Here is a 15,240-nt window from a genome sequence, read left to right as displayed (position 1 = left end):
AATCCATCATGCTTGGTTAGTGCTATATTCAGTGGCGTAGCTACAAACCTCTGGGCCCCGATGCGGAATCTGGATGTGGCCCCCCCCCGGCAACAACAGCCCCCCCTCCCCCGACAACACCCGACGGATGCACACACATATCAAAATCCCTATAGCCAGCTATAGGTACCCCCAGTATAGGTAGTCAGGCATAGGTAAGCCAGTATAGTTGCCCCCGGTATAGGTGAGATAGGCAGGCGCCGCCGGTATAAGTTAGATAGATAGGTGCCCCCAGTACAGGTTAGCTAGGTGGGTGCCTCTAATATAGGTAGCCAGAATAGTTGCCCCCAGCGTAGGTTAGATAGGTAGGTGCCCCCAGTACAGGTTAGTTAGGTAGGTGCCTCCAATATAGGTAGCCAGTATAGTTGCCACCTGTATAGGCTAGCTAGGTGCCCCCAATACAGGTTAGATAAGTAAGTGCCCCCAGTATAGGTTAGATAGGTAGGTGCCCCCAGTATAAATTAGATTAGGTCGGTGCCCCCTAGTATAGGTTAGATTAGGTAGCTGCCCCCCAGTATAGGTTAGATTAGGTAGCTGCCCCCCAGAATAGATTAGGTAGCTGCCCCCCAGGATAGATTAGGTAGGTGCCCCCCAGTATAGGTTAGATTAGGTAGCTGCCCCCCAGGATTAGGTTAGATTAGGTAGGTGCCCCCCAGGATAGATTAGGTAGCTGCCCCCAGGATAGATTAGGTAGGTGCCCCCCAGTATAGGTTAGATTAGGTAGCTGCCCCCCAGGATTAGGTTAGATTAGGTAGGTGCCCCCCAGGATAGATTAGGTAGCTGCCCCCAGGATAGATTAGGTAGCTGCCCCCCAGTATAGGTTAGATTAGGTAGGTGCCCCCCAGGATAGATTAGGTAGCTGCCCCCCAGGATAGATTAGGTAGCTGCCCGTCCCCATAATGGAGGGGGGGGGGCGCAGCCGCGGGGAGGGCAGCCCGACCTCTCCCTCCCTTCCTCTCCCCGGGGCCCCCCCTCAGATGCAGAGTAAGCGGCTAACGGAAGCGCTATAGGCAGAACTCACCTCCGTCCCTGGTTCCAATCGCCGCTGATCTCCTCTCTGGCTGGCTCTGCATAGATGCTTACACACGCAGCTTCCTGTTTAGCCGGAAGCTGCGTGTGTAACAACATCTATGCAGAGCCAGCCAGAGAGGAGATCAGCGGCGAGTGGAACGCAGGGAGGTGAGTTCTGCCTATAGCGCTTCCGTTAGCCGCTTACTCTGCATCTGAGGGGGGGCCCCGGGGAGAGGAAGGGAGGAAGAGGTCGGGCTGCCCTCCCCGCGGCTGCGGCTCCCTCCTACCAGCGCGAACGGGCGCATGGCCCTCCAAACGGAGATGGGCCCCCCGGGCCCCTCCCCCGCCTCCTCAGGAGCCGGGCCCGGTCGCCAAGGCGACCGCTGCGACCACGGGCCCTACGCCCTTGGCTATATTTGTGCCTATTTGTGCTGCAAAAAATAATATGTGTGCTGCTTTCATTTTGAAGATAATTGCACTTATTATTTCCAAAACAATTCTATCACCCAGCCCCCGTACAACAACCTACAGACATGAAACTGGTGTAGGCGGTAGTGCTGTGCATGTAATCATTTGTGCTGCAAAAATCATTTCTATCTTTTATAGTTTATGAGATATCCACATTTTTATAAAGGTCAAAAGTTCACTCAGCCCCCCTACAACATCACAAAGGCTAAACGAGTGAACTTTTGACCTTTTTAAAAAACGTGACTATCTCAAAAACTATAAAAGATAGAAAGATGATTTTATTGCAGCACAAAGTGGTCACATGCACAGCACTACCCACCCATACCAGTTTCATGTATGTAGGTTGTTGTGCAGGAGCTGCGTGATGGTATTGTTTTGGAAATAATAAGTGCTGTTCTTGAAAATGAAAACAGCACAAATCTAAATTTTTTCAGCACAAATGGGCACAAACATAGCACTAACCAAGCATGGTGGAATTTTTATTTGTGCTGATTGTAGGGGAGGCAGCTTCACGGAGTCCTGCTGTTTGGCTATAGTACCTTATAATGTTTTCTGCAGTTGACTCTTGATATATGTACTGTTGACTCTTATTATGTGCATTGTGTACAAAATTAAAATAATAATCAGGTTGTGCAAAGCACAATACAGTAGAGCCCCGTTTATCCAAACTAATCAGCAGTCTTAACCAACCAGCACAAATCACCGGCAGTATTCACAGTGGTGAAGGTTAATTTCTTAGGCTGTTCTTATGCTGTTTATGGGCTCTACTGTGGTTAAAGACTGGGTTTCATGGCTTCCTCAAGGTTAATATACTTTCAATTACAACATTTTGTTTTCAATAATTTTTATTGAAATTTTCAGAAAAAGAGGTATACAACTTGTAATAAAATACACATTGTTTGAAAGCATGGGTACAGCATTCATGTTTAACAGTACAACAGACCTATTAAACTGGTAGTAAGTTGCATATTTGTAATACTCAACAAGTAATATGCAGAGAGATAACACATATTTGCAAAAAGAAAGGTAAGTATTTGCTAGTGTGTAGCATTCCAGATCAGAGAAATGAATTATAATAACCTTTTTTGATAACCTTTAATCAATTACAGTATTTTAACACTTAATACAGAGTACATGGTATGTGTATAGAGTTGGGCATAGAACTGTATTAGCTTGGCCTATTAATAACATTGAGCCTCAAGCAAATAGAAAGCACACTTACCCAGCATCAGCCGATTGCTGTTGGTGCTGGATAACCGAAACTCTACTGCACAACTACCACCCTGGTTTGCACAGCAATTCCAGTACAGACATGTACTCCTCTCTTTCAAGTAACATACTACAAAGGGAGAGGGGAGCATAGGGTTTTATTGCCACAGGGGAATACTGTAGCCATTGGCCAAGAAAATTTAACACAGCGGACAGCTTCGCCTGTTATTGAGATTGGATAAAATGGCTCTATGAGGCATTTGGCATACTGTATATACTGTACACTAGTCCAAACCGAGATTTGTTTGCTCCCAGAATGCCCTCCAAAACAACGTTTTGGGTTATACTGGGGTATACTAGATCACCACTACAGGTCTGAGAGTGTATCTTCCCATCCAAAGGTGTACTGTGGCCACTGGCCAGTGTTTACATTTTCCTCTCCCCCCACTGCTCAGCAAACATATATTCTACAAATAATAAATATATATATATTTAAAGCTAAAAGAAATATTTTAAAAAAAAAGATATAATTAGAGCCACTTTAATGCAACATGTTAAGAACCCATTTATGTCTACATAACAGCTTCCTGCAATTCACTTCTCACCCTGGGAAACCTACATTGCACAGTACTGTCAGCTGAACAATGAAATCTTGCTAGTAGTAGGGGAGAGCTGCCAACATGTACAATACAAACAGATGCTGACAGAGGGGCTTTACTCTGTTTCAGTAGTTTTATTAGAAAAAGAGTAACAACAACAAATATACTCATTACCACTACATAAAAAAAAATATTGTTCAAGTTTGACAAGTTTACCAAGTTTATAGTAAGGTTAGGTTCACAGTGGTCATTACATTCCCTGTAACAGCAGGAACGCAATGCATTGGACCGGGAAATAGGCGCCACACGTTAACCACTCGTTGTGTGTCATGCAGTCAATGAAAAGTATGCTTCACTGTTACGGTGAATCCGCTCATTTTGTGTGATTGCCCTGCTTGCAGTGCGTTGGGATGCCGGCGATGCCGCATGCTGTTATACCACAATGCACCTGCTGCAGTGTTAACGTCACCTAAATGGTGCATTGCAGCGCGGCAAATCGCATTACAAAGTGGCCAATATTCCTCAATGTAACACACCACTGTGAACCTAGCCTTACACTGTCATGAGTTTTAAAAAGTTTTTTTTTTTTTTTTTTAAGAAATAAAAAAATCTTTACCAATAAAAGTAATCCTCCCAGCAATTATAACTTGAATATCAACATTGTAGTGAAACTATACATCTCAAAGTAACTGTGCAAAGACTACATGCAAAAATCCTAATAGAAAAACTGCAATATGCATTTCCAAACTCTGAAATCTTCAAGCTTGCATGTGTTATAAAGATGGTAATTAACTTACATTAATGTTACTGATTAACACTAAAACATTTAGAAAGTTTATTTACAGCCTTGATCAAAAATGTTGGCACCCTTTCATTTATGTCAGGAAAATCCACCCCTTCTAGAAAATTGTTGTAATTACAAATACTTTTGTAGTGTTCATTTATTTTTGTTGGCACAGTAGGAACACAAAAAGCATCAAATCTGAAGCATTTCACAAACATCAACAAATATTGCATGGGCTCAATGATTAGCACCCTCAACTTCAACAATCAATTGGCCCGATCCATTTCACCTTTTTATACTGAGTTAAGATAATTTCCCATCTTTTGTTTAAAGTAATTTTTGCACTCTGCAGTTGAAAAAAAGTACTAAAAAGTAGGTTAAAAAAGTACTGACGGAATTATTAAAACAGTATTTTCTTGCTTGCTGGTGGCTTAAAGTGTACCAGAGACACAATTAAAAAAAATAATTCATACATACATGGTCTTCCCAGGGGCATTGCTAGGATCTTCTGAGATTTGGGGCGCCCCTGGGCACTAGGCACAAGCAAACTTGCAAAAGATGGGAGTGGCCATGCAGCAAGGGAGGGAGTGGGGCCAAATGTACATTAACTTAGCAGTGGTGTAACTTAGACAGTGGGGTTAGTGGTAGTGTAGGGGCAGTGAGGTTACTGTAAGGCATAGTGGCAGTTAGTTTAGGATAGTTAGCGTAGGAGCAATGAGGTTAGTGGAAGGCTTAACTGCAGTGAGGTTAGTGTTAGGGCCGGTTCACACGGACGGCAGGCGGCGTTGGGGCGGCCAGGAAGTCGCGTCGTCCTGTGACGTCCTGTTCGGTGGCGGCGGTACAGAGATCGTCGCGATCTGCGTTTCTCGTCCCCGCAGGGGGACATGAAGCCGCGCCGGCTAGCCGTCCCTGGACGTTGCATGCGGCTTCTAGGGACGGCCGAAAGGATGCGTTAAATCGGGATCAGAACGCCGCGTTTATGCAATCGACGGTAATCGACGGTAACCGCGCAATGCTAAACGCTCCTATTCACTTGAATGGGAGAGTTTAGCCGATGGGTCCCGAACGCTTGACGGTAGACGCCGCCGAGCGGCCGTGTGAACCGGCCCTTAGGCATAGTAGCAGTGAGGTCAGTGATAGCACAATGGCAGTAAAGTTGTAGTAGCAGTGAGGCTAGTTTTAGGTGTAGCAGCAGTGAAGTTAGTGTTAGACATAGTGGCAGTGAGGTTACTGTTTAGTGTAGCAGCAGTGAGGTTACTTTTCACGTAGCGGCAGTTAGTGATAAGTTGGCCATTAACTATACAATTCTTTGGACAATGGGCCATCCGATTTGAACGTAATATCAATCAGAAACAATTGTTCAGGCCCACTAATGGAAAGAAAGCTGCTATGGAATTCAATCAGATTAATGTAATTGATCGGAAAAATTGACTGATTCCATTAATCTGATTCAATTGCATTGCAGCTATTACGATCAAATCAGATGATCGATCGTCCAGAGAATTGTATTGGTAATAGCCACCTTTACATGTAAAAGCAGCGAGGCTGGTGTTAGGGATAGCATCCAGTTTAGGTTAGTGATAGGCATAGTGACAGTGAGGTTGGTGTTACGTGTAGCCGAAATGAGGCTGGTGTTAGGCATAGTGACAGTACTATAGTGCTCTGTGCTCTTCACAGATGAAAGCAGGTTCACACTGAGCACGTGACAGATGTGACAGAGTCTGGAGACACCATGGAGAATGTTCTGCTGACTGCAACAACCTCCAGTATGACCGGTTTGGCAATTGGTCAGTAATGGTGTTAGGCAGCATATCTTTAGGGGTCGCAAAGCCCTCCATGCGCTTACCAGAGGTAGTCTGACGGCCATCAGGTACAGAGATGAGATCCTCAAACCCTCTGTAAAACCATATACTGATGTGGTAGGCCCTGGGTTCCTCCCAATGCAAGGTAATGCTAGACCTCATGTGGCTGGAGTGTGTCAGCAGTTCCTGCAAGACAAAGGCATTGATGCTATGGACTGACCTGCCTGTTCCCTATACCTGAATCCAATTGAGCACATCATACAGACACGTGGAGGCCGATAGGGCCAGCCTTAGGTTTCACAGCGCCCTGAGCGAAATCTGATTTTTGTGCCCCCCCCCCCCTTCATCCTCTTCCCGCTTGCACGCACATATATACACACACATACACACACACACACACAGGCCCATATGCAATTCACCTTTTCTCCTGAGATATCACCTTGGACAGTGGTTCCCAACCTTTTTGACGTTGTGACACAAATGCTCAGATCTCCGTGACCCGTCACATATGTATAATAGAAAAAATACTATTAATAACCACGAATGGATGGAAAGAGTGCATTATCCTGAATACACTTAAAAATGAAGGCTAGAACCTTTCAGGAATATTAATAAAAACAATCAGTGGGACAGTTACCCCCCCCCCCCCATTTAGAATGATAGCACAGCACTGACAATTTGCACCACGTGTTATAGCTGCAGTGCACCCCCAAAAAGCATCCCCCCCCCAAAAAAAAGCGCCCCCAGACTCAGTATAGGTAGGTAGCCAGGTATAGGTGCCTCAGTATAGGATAACATGTGTAGGTGCCCTCAATATAGGTTGCCAAGCATAGGTGCCCCCAGTATAGGAAGTCAGTTAAAGGTCTCCATCCCTCCCCCCATAGGTAGGCAGGCGTAGATGCCTCCAGTATAGGTAGCCAGGTGTAGGTGCCTCCAGTATAGGTATCCAGGTGTTGGTGCCTCCATAATAGGAAATCAGGTGTAGGTCCCCTCAGTAAAGGCAACCAGCTATAGGCGCCCCCTTGAAAGCCGGCGCTCTGAGCGAGCGCTCCGGTCGCTCAGGTCAAAGGCCGGCTATGGAGGCCACACACCCTACTGAGTCTTATGTTGTCTTGTTTTAAATCGGACCTGAGCTCTTGCACAGGACAGAAGGAAAACATAGACACATGTACCCTATATGTATTTAGAGAATTCAGCCTGTCTAATCCCCCTCATCTGTGTCTAATCACAAGTTTTAATTTGATCTCTCCCTTGTGTCAGCTGACTGCCATGCCAGTTATGCTAATTTGAAAGCACATGATGTTTACAATATGTCATCTTCCATGAAAGCAGGAAGTAGAAACACTGCAGATTAATGTAGGATTTGTATCAGCTGTAACAAAGAAATGTTTTTCTTTAAATGCTATTATGCTGTTGCTTATCTTTTAGAGCAGAGAGGAAATTCTGAGTTCAGGTTCGCTTTAAAGAGACACTGAAGCGAGTAAAAAACTCTCTTCTTCTCTTATATTCAGCAGGGGCATGTGTGCCCCTGCTAAACCGCCGCACAACGGGGGTCCCTTACCCACCAATTCCCCCCCTGCAAAATCAATGACCAAATTGGTCGTAGATTTTGCTGCTCCTAGAGGCAGGGCTAATGGCTGCAGCCCTGCCTCACAGCGCGTCTATCAGCGGCGCATCGCCGCCTCTCCCCCGCCCCTCTCAGTGAAGGAAGACAGAGGGGCGGGGGAGAGGCGGAGATACGCGCTGACAGACGCGCGTGAGGCAGGGCTATAGCGGTTAGCCCTGCCTCAATGCGGAAGAGATCCCCGGCGAGGACGGAGGGGATTTGGGGGGTAAGGGACCCCCGTTGTGCGTCGCGATAGCGGCGGTTTAGCAGGGGTACACATGCCCCTGCTGAATATAAGAGAAGAAGCGAGTTTTATACTCGCTTCAGATTTAAAGACATTACATCAAAGTTGGATCAGCCTGTAGTGTTTTTTTTCAACTTTAATTTTAAGTGCGACTCCAAATCCAGACCTCCATGGGTTGATAAATTTGATTTCCATTAATCATTTTTGTGTGATTTTGTTGTCAGCACATTCAACTATGTAAAGAACAAAGTATTTAATAAGAATATTTCATTGATTCAAATCTAGGATGTCTTATTTTTGTGTGTGAATTGGATTAGGCTCATTGAGTCTTTTATATCTCTCTACTGGAATTTATGACCACTCTTCCTTTGCCAACTGCTCCAAGTCTCTCGGTTTTGAAGGAACAATTGATAATACAGAGCCCCCAAACAGTATAAAATTTACTCTCCACAGTTGGGATCAATACTGCCACTCTATCCCCCACCTGAAACTGCCTGATTTTGGCGGAGCGGTTATATACTCGACTCTGCGCTTCTTGGGCTGCCAGTAAGTGCTCCTTGACAAGGGGCATCACCTTGGCAATGCGTTCTAGCAACTGGGAAACATGTTCCACCACACTTTTGTGGGGACTGGACTCACTTTCCCAGGTTTCTTTTACCAAGTCAAGCAACCCTCGAGGTCTGCGCCCATATACCAGTTCAAATGGTGAAAAACCTGTGGAGGCTTGAGGTACCTCCCGAACAACAAACATCACTGCAGGCAATAAACAATCCCAATCCTTTCCGTCCCTTTGAACAACTCTTTTTAACATCATTTTTAAGGTCTTATTAAACCGTTCAACCAGCCCATCTGTCTGAGGGTGATAAACAGAGGTTCTCATCTGCTTAATCTGGAACAGTTTACACACATCAGCCATAACTTTAGACATAAACGGGGTTCTTTGGTCCGTAAGGATTTCCTTGGGAAAATCCGTCCGAGTGAACATATTAAATAATTCTCGGGCGATAGCTTTGGACGTAGGTTTTCTTAAAGGAAAAGCTTCCGGGTAGCCAGTAGCATAGTCGAGTATGACAAGGATATATTGGTGCCCCCTGGCAGACTTTACCAATGGTCCCACTATATCCATGGCAATGCGCTCAAATGGCACCTCGATTATTGGTAAGGGCACCAAAGGGTTTCGAAAATGGGACACTGCCGCGGTTAACTGACAGGTGGGGCAAGAAGCGCAATAATTCTTTACTTCGGCCTTTAACCCAGGCCAGTAAAACCTGTCAGTTATGCGCGCCTCCGTTTTCTCGGCACCCAGGTGACCTCCCAATGCTTCATTGTGAGCCAAGTCTAGTACCAATCTTCCGAAATTCTTGAGGCACTAGCAGCTGCTCAACCACCTCCTCTCTGACCTTTGCAATCCGATATAACAGATCTCCATTAACTTCAAAATGAGGGAATCTCTCCTCTGCCCCAGGTTCATGGGAAACTCCATTACAATAGATAACTGTTCTCTAGCATGGGATAACGTTGGATCCCGCATCTGCGCAGTGATGAAAGTCCCTTTTGACACATCCAGGTCAGGGAGCATAGATTGGGGGAGGGGGGGGGGAGATTCCTCATCATCCTTGCCCAACATAACCTGTAATGGGAAATCATCCCCCCTCTAAGTAACCTGCTCAGGATCCCGACAAGGATGGTCAGTCACATTTTCATCCATTTGCAACAATACATCATCATTTTGTGATAATACATAATCATTTTGCAATAATACATTATCATTTTGCAATACATTTTCTGCGACATCTTTGTCCAGACTTGGTGCATCAAGTTCTCTGCTAGAGGGAGTAGGGGCTAAGCTATTATCAGTAACCTTAAATAACTTCCCTTTTACATTCTCCCATAGTTCCCAAAACAGTGGAAAGTCTCGACCCAATATTACTTGACACATTAGGTTTCTTACCACTCCGACGGCGTGAGTAATTGTCCCACAGTCAGTTGTAATCGACACTGGCACCACAGGATAAGTCTTTGTGTCTCCATGAATACACACCACCTTAAGCGGCTTTAGCACAGTGTCAATTGTTCCTATCAGATCAACATGCACCATGGTTACCATACTGCCTGAGTCCAGCAAGGCTTTAGCAGGTACCTGGTTCACACTAACGGTGCACACAAAGCTCTCCTGGCACTCTGGCAGGCATACCTCCTGGGCAAAAAAGAAAACCCTCCGTAGCACGTCACACTGCATGGGTTCCTCCTGCAGTGGACACTGGGCTCTGGTATGGCCCCAGGCAGAACATCTCCAACACTGTATAGCACCTCCCTTCCGAGGTGTAGCAATAGCAGGTGGCAACCCCTGAGCGGCTGTTGGGAATACTTCCCTATTGCTGGTGATGCTGGTTGCGGGGTTCCGTGAAGCACCCTTTCCAGAGTAAGGGAACCTTGCAACACGGGATAAGGTGGGGCCCGCCTGGCACTTTGGAGAGAGTAGATCTTCCACTGCGGTATATCTCTCCACCATCTCCACCAGCTGCTCTGCTGTTTTGGGGTCTGCATGACTGACCCACCGCTGTAGTCCCACAGGCAGGGCACGCAGAAAATGAGCCAGCACGAATCGCTCCACCATCTCGGGCCCGGTGAGTACCTCTGGTTGCAGCCACTTTGTCACCAGTTGGATGAGGTCATGCATCTGCGATCTGGCTGGGCGATCCATCAGGTATTGCCAGCTGTACACCCTCTGTGCCCGGACCGCTGTGGTTACACCTAGTCGGGCCAGGATCTCTGCCTTTAGCCGATGATAGTTGAGGGCGTCTGCAGGGTTGAGATCGTAGTAGGCCTTCTGGGGTTCTCCCGTCAGGAACGGTGCAAGGATACCAGCCCATTTGTCTTTCGGCCATCCTTCCCGCTCTGCTGTCCTTTCAAACGTTTTTAGTAAGGCTTCCACATCATCTGTGGGTGTCAGTTTCTGCAGAAAGTGACTGGCTCTCACCATCGCCTGGTTGCTAGGGGCAACTCCTGCTGTCTCTCTCCCCTGGGCCAGCTTCTGCCCCGCCTCAAGCAGTATTTTGGCTTGTGCTTCTGAGGCCTCTCGCAGGGCTTCCGTGGCTTGCTGTTGAGTCACCATACTCGCCTGCTGAGACACCATGCTCTGCTGCAGCTGCACAGTTGCTAAGGCGATTTGTTTCACCAATTCCTCCATCATGCCAACAAGGAGAATGGCCCTTTAAATATCACTTTTTAAACGGAACTTTTTCCTGCAGTGCTGCGCTGCCCGCATCCGAGCACCAGTTGTGACGTTTAGAGGGGTCGCAGCCAGCACGCAGTACACAGATGTATAAAATAAAGTCAGTTTATTGTGCAGCAGAAGATAAACAGCTTCAGTTCAGCAGTAAAAAGTGGAAAATAAACAGTCAGCTTACTTCAGCTTTGTAGTATAAAGTCCAGCATGTTTAAACAAAGTTCATTTTTCCATTAAGCCAATTCCATACTAACAACCGGCCAGCGTATGGTTTGACTTCCATCAAATGATCTCCAATATTCCTTGTCAGGAGATTCTTTAGCAGACATGCTACTGCTCCAACACCTCTCTCTAGACTGCCTGTGAGGCTACTTTTTATGCATAAATTAGCATCTGATCAACACCACATTAGTGAGGCTCTCAGCCCCACTGACAACCAGGTGTGTACCTAGGTGGGATGGGAAGGCCCGCCCTTCCTTCCCTCCCATCCCAGGAGTCCGGCCCTGAAAAGAAAAAAACACAAGCAGCAACTGCTTGCTGCCACCAAAATCCGGACTCCTTTCCTAGGACCACACAAGGTTTTAAAGGGACCACAGTCCAAATACCAGGGAAATGTACCTCCCATCTAATACCCAGCCCCGATGACCCCTACAATACTAAAACAAGTTTTAAAAAAAGGTAGCGGTAGACTTACCTCCACTTAAAGGACACTAACGGTCTAATTCAAAGGAAAACAGAAACCTGGAACACCAGATCTTGGTCATAACTTATCTCAAATATCCTGAGGTACACTGAGCTAGAGGTGGGGAGGGGGAAGAAGGCAAGAGAGGTAGGAAAAACAGGAAATCTGCACACAGACTAAAGATTTAGCAAGTGAAACATTTCACAAACTGTATACTGAATTTAATTTGTGTATCGAGCCTTGTAGCTTTGCTTAGTATTTAAAGTGTACTAGAGACGATATAACATAAATGTTTAATACATACCTGGGGCTTCCTCCAGCCTTATGTGCACAGATCTCTCCCACATTGACGTCCTCAGCCTTCTGAGGAGAAGGCGGAGGACGACGGCATGGGAACGATCTGTGCGCATGGGGCTGGAGGAAGCCCCAGGTATGTATAAAACGTTTATGTTATAGCATCTCTGGTTTCCTTTAAGTGTACTGCAGAAATGCACAATTGATGTGACTTATTCTTTTCTCTTATGTTCTGCAGGAAACACAATGACAGTTTCTTACATGACTGGACTAATGCTGGGGTCAGCGGTGGCTTATTTCGCTTACAGTTTATCAAGTACCTCTCACAGTATATGCTTACATCCAGAGGCATTCAATAGCTCTTTGCCTCCTGAGATTTGATGATTTCAAGCAAACATTTATTAGAGTTTAATTAATAAAAAATATTTATTTCAATCATAAAATCTTTTGCTGTCACAAATGCTGTTACTTAAGAAGTGTTGAAATCTTTGATAAAGCTTGATTGGTGTAAAACTTGCATTGGATAATTGATCCAATCTAACACTATCACAATACCATTTCTGTCATTTTGCCAAAGTATTTTTGTGTGGTTTAATTTTATACAAGTCTGTATTTTGCTCAGATACCTTTCACTTTACCACTTAATAATATGTACTCAGATATTTTTCTATACAAGCTATATCATATAAAAATAATATATGTTATTTGATATATTATTTTCTAAAGAATCTGCATCTACAAAACCTTTTTCTTTGTACTTTATTTTGTAACTTTTTTTCTCATATGGAATACTTTGAAAAAAGTAATGACATAATAAAGAATTATACACAAACAAAATAAAAGCTGAATTATTTACATTGTAATTTGAAAAGCTATCACACTCACTGAAATGATGCCCGTCACAGAAAATGCAATATTTTAATAGAAGTTTGAAAAGCTGGTAAGATCTCTATGCTATATAATCATGTTTTGTACTAAGACATTGACCAAAAAATATGTTTTTAAAATATGAGCATCATCTGCAACCAGATATCTCCAGTATTTTAAGCATTATTATATTTGATAATGTGTATTATTTTATCTACTGCCGTTTCCGAAATAACAGTTTCCACTACCAACACCAAATGGTACTCTCTGTTACAATAGGCTAATGATCAATGGATGTTTACAATCTTAACAGGAAGTTTTCTTATTCTTGGTAAATAAGTGTATGTAAGCAATATTTTTCTATATCTAGTACAGCCTGGATTTCTTAAGGTCACCTGTATGATACTGCTGTCATGTAAGTGCTGAAAGGCTTGACAGGCTATTTACCCACTGATCAGCTCCTATGTCCCAATCTATCACCACCTTCTTCAGCTTCTGTGGCACGGCCCTGCTTGAACGGGAGGTGAGGAAACAACACCTGCCCGACTTTGGTTACACCCAGGCCTTTTAGGTGCAAGATAGAAGCTGATCGTACAGCAGACAAATAACCTACAAGAGCCAAACAGAACAGACAGAAGCAGTCCAGAGACAGTCCAGGTCATACACAGGCAATCCGATATATCGAGGTACAAAGGGACAAGGCAAACTCAGGTCACATGGCAATCCAACGGCCAGTCCAGGCAGCAATCAAGGGAAGGTCCAATAAAATGCAGAGGTCAGTTCAGGCAGTAGACAACAGAGGTCGGTAACAAGCAAGGTCAGGTAATCACAAGATGAACAGGTAAGAGCACACAGCAGCTAGCTACAGCTAACGCTATCACAGGCAAAGGTACAATCATCTGAGCAGGCTTATATACAACAACAGACCACACCTCCCAGCAATGATCAGAAACCACACCCTGCAGATCACTCATGCATAATAATGAGCTAATGCAATCAGCGTCTGCGACGTATTGCATAGGAGGAACGAGTTATCACACGTGTCCGCCTCCTAGAGCGGACCGCATTAACAGATTCCCGCATGTCTGCAGGAACCTCCATCTTGCAGAGCTTGCTCGGAGAGATTGTCAAACTCTAACTCTACAGGGGTGCCGGGGATGCAATAAAACTCTCACACTGACTTGCTGAACTGCCAGAATCCCCGCAGACTTGCATAGCAGATGAAATCATGGCAAGTGCAAATTTACTGACTATTCATCAACCCTCACTACATTTTAATAAAGGTGCCCATACATCTAAAGATTTTGAGGCCTCATCAACCACCCTATCATATGAAAATTGGTTCCACAACAAGCATACCCAATGGATAATTTCGAGGATAAATCGGTCAGATAGGTCAATCAGACATGCTGGAAAGATCTTAGTCAAAAGTGCTTGATTGCAAGTACGGCGGTAAAAACACTTGAGTGTTTAATCACATTATTGATATCGTGATTACTGACAAATGCATCGGACCCCCATCTGCTGTCCTCTAGTGCAAAATGTCACATCTGAGCGGTTTGGAAACTAACGGCTCAGATGTGAACTCTCTTATAGGGAGTCATTGCACAAGCTTTTTTAGGGCGATTTTGAAAATCACCTGTGCATGAAAAAATGCTGAAAACGCCCTAGATGTGAACGAGCCCTCACGGTCACCCATAGCATAGCTCATGCAACAATTTGGGCCCAAGTGCTGTACAGCCTCATGGATAGCATTTCATTTGTTGATTTGACGGGGGAGGATAGATGAAACAACACAGAGACTAATTGGAGGTGATGGGAGGAGCAGAACAATGCACTTACCCGAGGTGAGAGTGATATGGAGGCTGCCATATTTATTTCCTTTTAAACAATACTAGTTGCCTGACAGCCCTGCTGATCTATTTGGCTGCAGTAGTGACTAAATTACACCAGAAACAAGAATGCAGCTAATCTTGTCAGTTCTGACAATATTGTCAGAAACCTCTGACCTGCTGCATGCTTGTTCAGGGTCTATGGTTGAAAGAATTAGAGGCAGAAGACCAGCATGACAGCCAGGCAACTGGTATTGCTTAAAAGGAGATAAATATGGCAGCATCAATATTATTCTCACCTCGGGTTCCCTTTAAGGGCAGTTGGGAGCCTGTGCTGAGACTCTAGCATGCATACAGCTGACCCAATGTGTCACCAAGACATTCAGTGTGCCAAGATCATGTTGGCTGAGTGCATTGTTTCGCTCTTTACCACTCCCATTGTGAGCTGCTCCATCATGTGCTGCACTGTCATCAACCCTCCCCTCTCCATAGCAACAGCGTGACCGTTTCCACAGCAACATCATGTCCTGATCTCTGTGGGTAGCAACATTCATGTGGGTACCGCAATAGCAGC

The 15,240-nt window shown here is 45.1% G+C and overlaps 1 protein-coding gene across 2 annotated transcripts in view; it reads left to right on the top strand.

Moving 5' to 3' along the window:
- The window catches only part of LOC137525719 (equilibrative nucleoside transporter 4-like), a 118,045-nt gene extending 105,635 nt beyond the window's left edge, over positions 1-12,410 (top strand). For both annotated transcript variants that reach the window (XM_068246896.1, XM_068246895.1), the window contains exon 11: positions 12,206-12,410. In XM_068246896.1, coding sequence (XP_068102997.1) covers positions 12,206-12,348 — 143 coding nt within the window. In that variant the 3' untranslated portion in view covers positions 12,349-12,410. The remainder of the gene's footprint in view (positions 1-12,205) is intronic.
- Positions 12,411-15,240: the final 2,830 nt, after the last annotated feature.

The sequence above is a fragment of the Hyperolius riggenbachi genome, chromosome 7 (assembly GCF_040937935.1).
Source record: "Hyperolius riggenbachi isolate aHypRig1 chromosome 7, aHypRig1.pri, whole genome shotgun sequence".
Taxonomy (NCBI): Eukaryota; Metazoa; Chordata; class Amphibia; order Anura; family Hyperoliidae; genus Hyperolius; species Hyperolius riggenbachi.
This window is presented reverse-complemented; position numbering and strand designations above follow the sequence as displayed.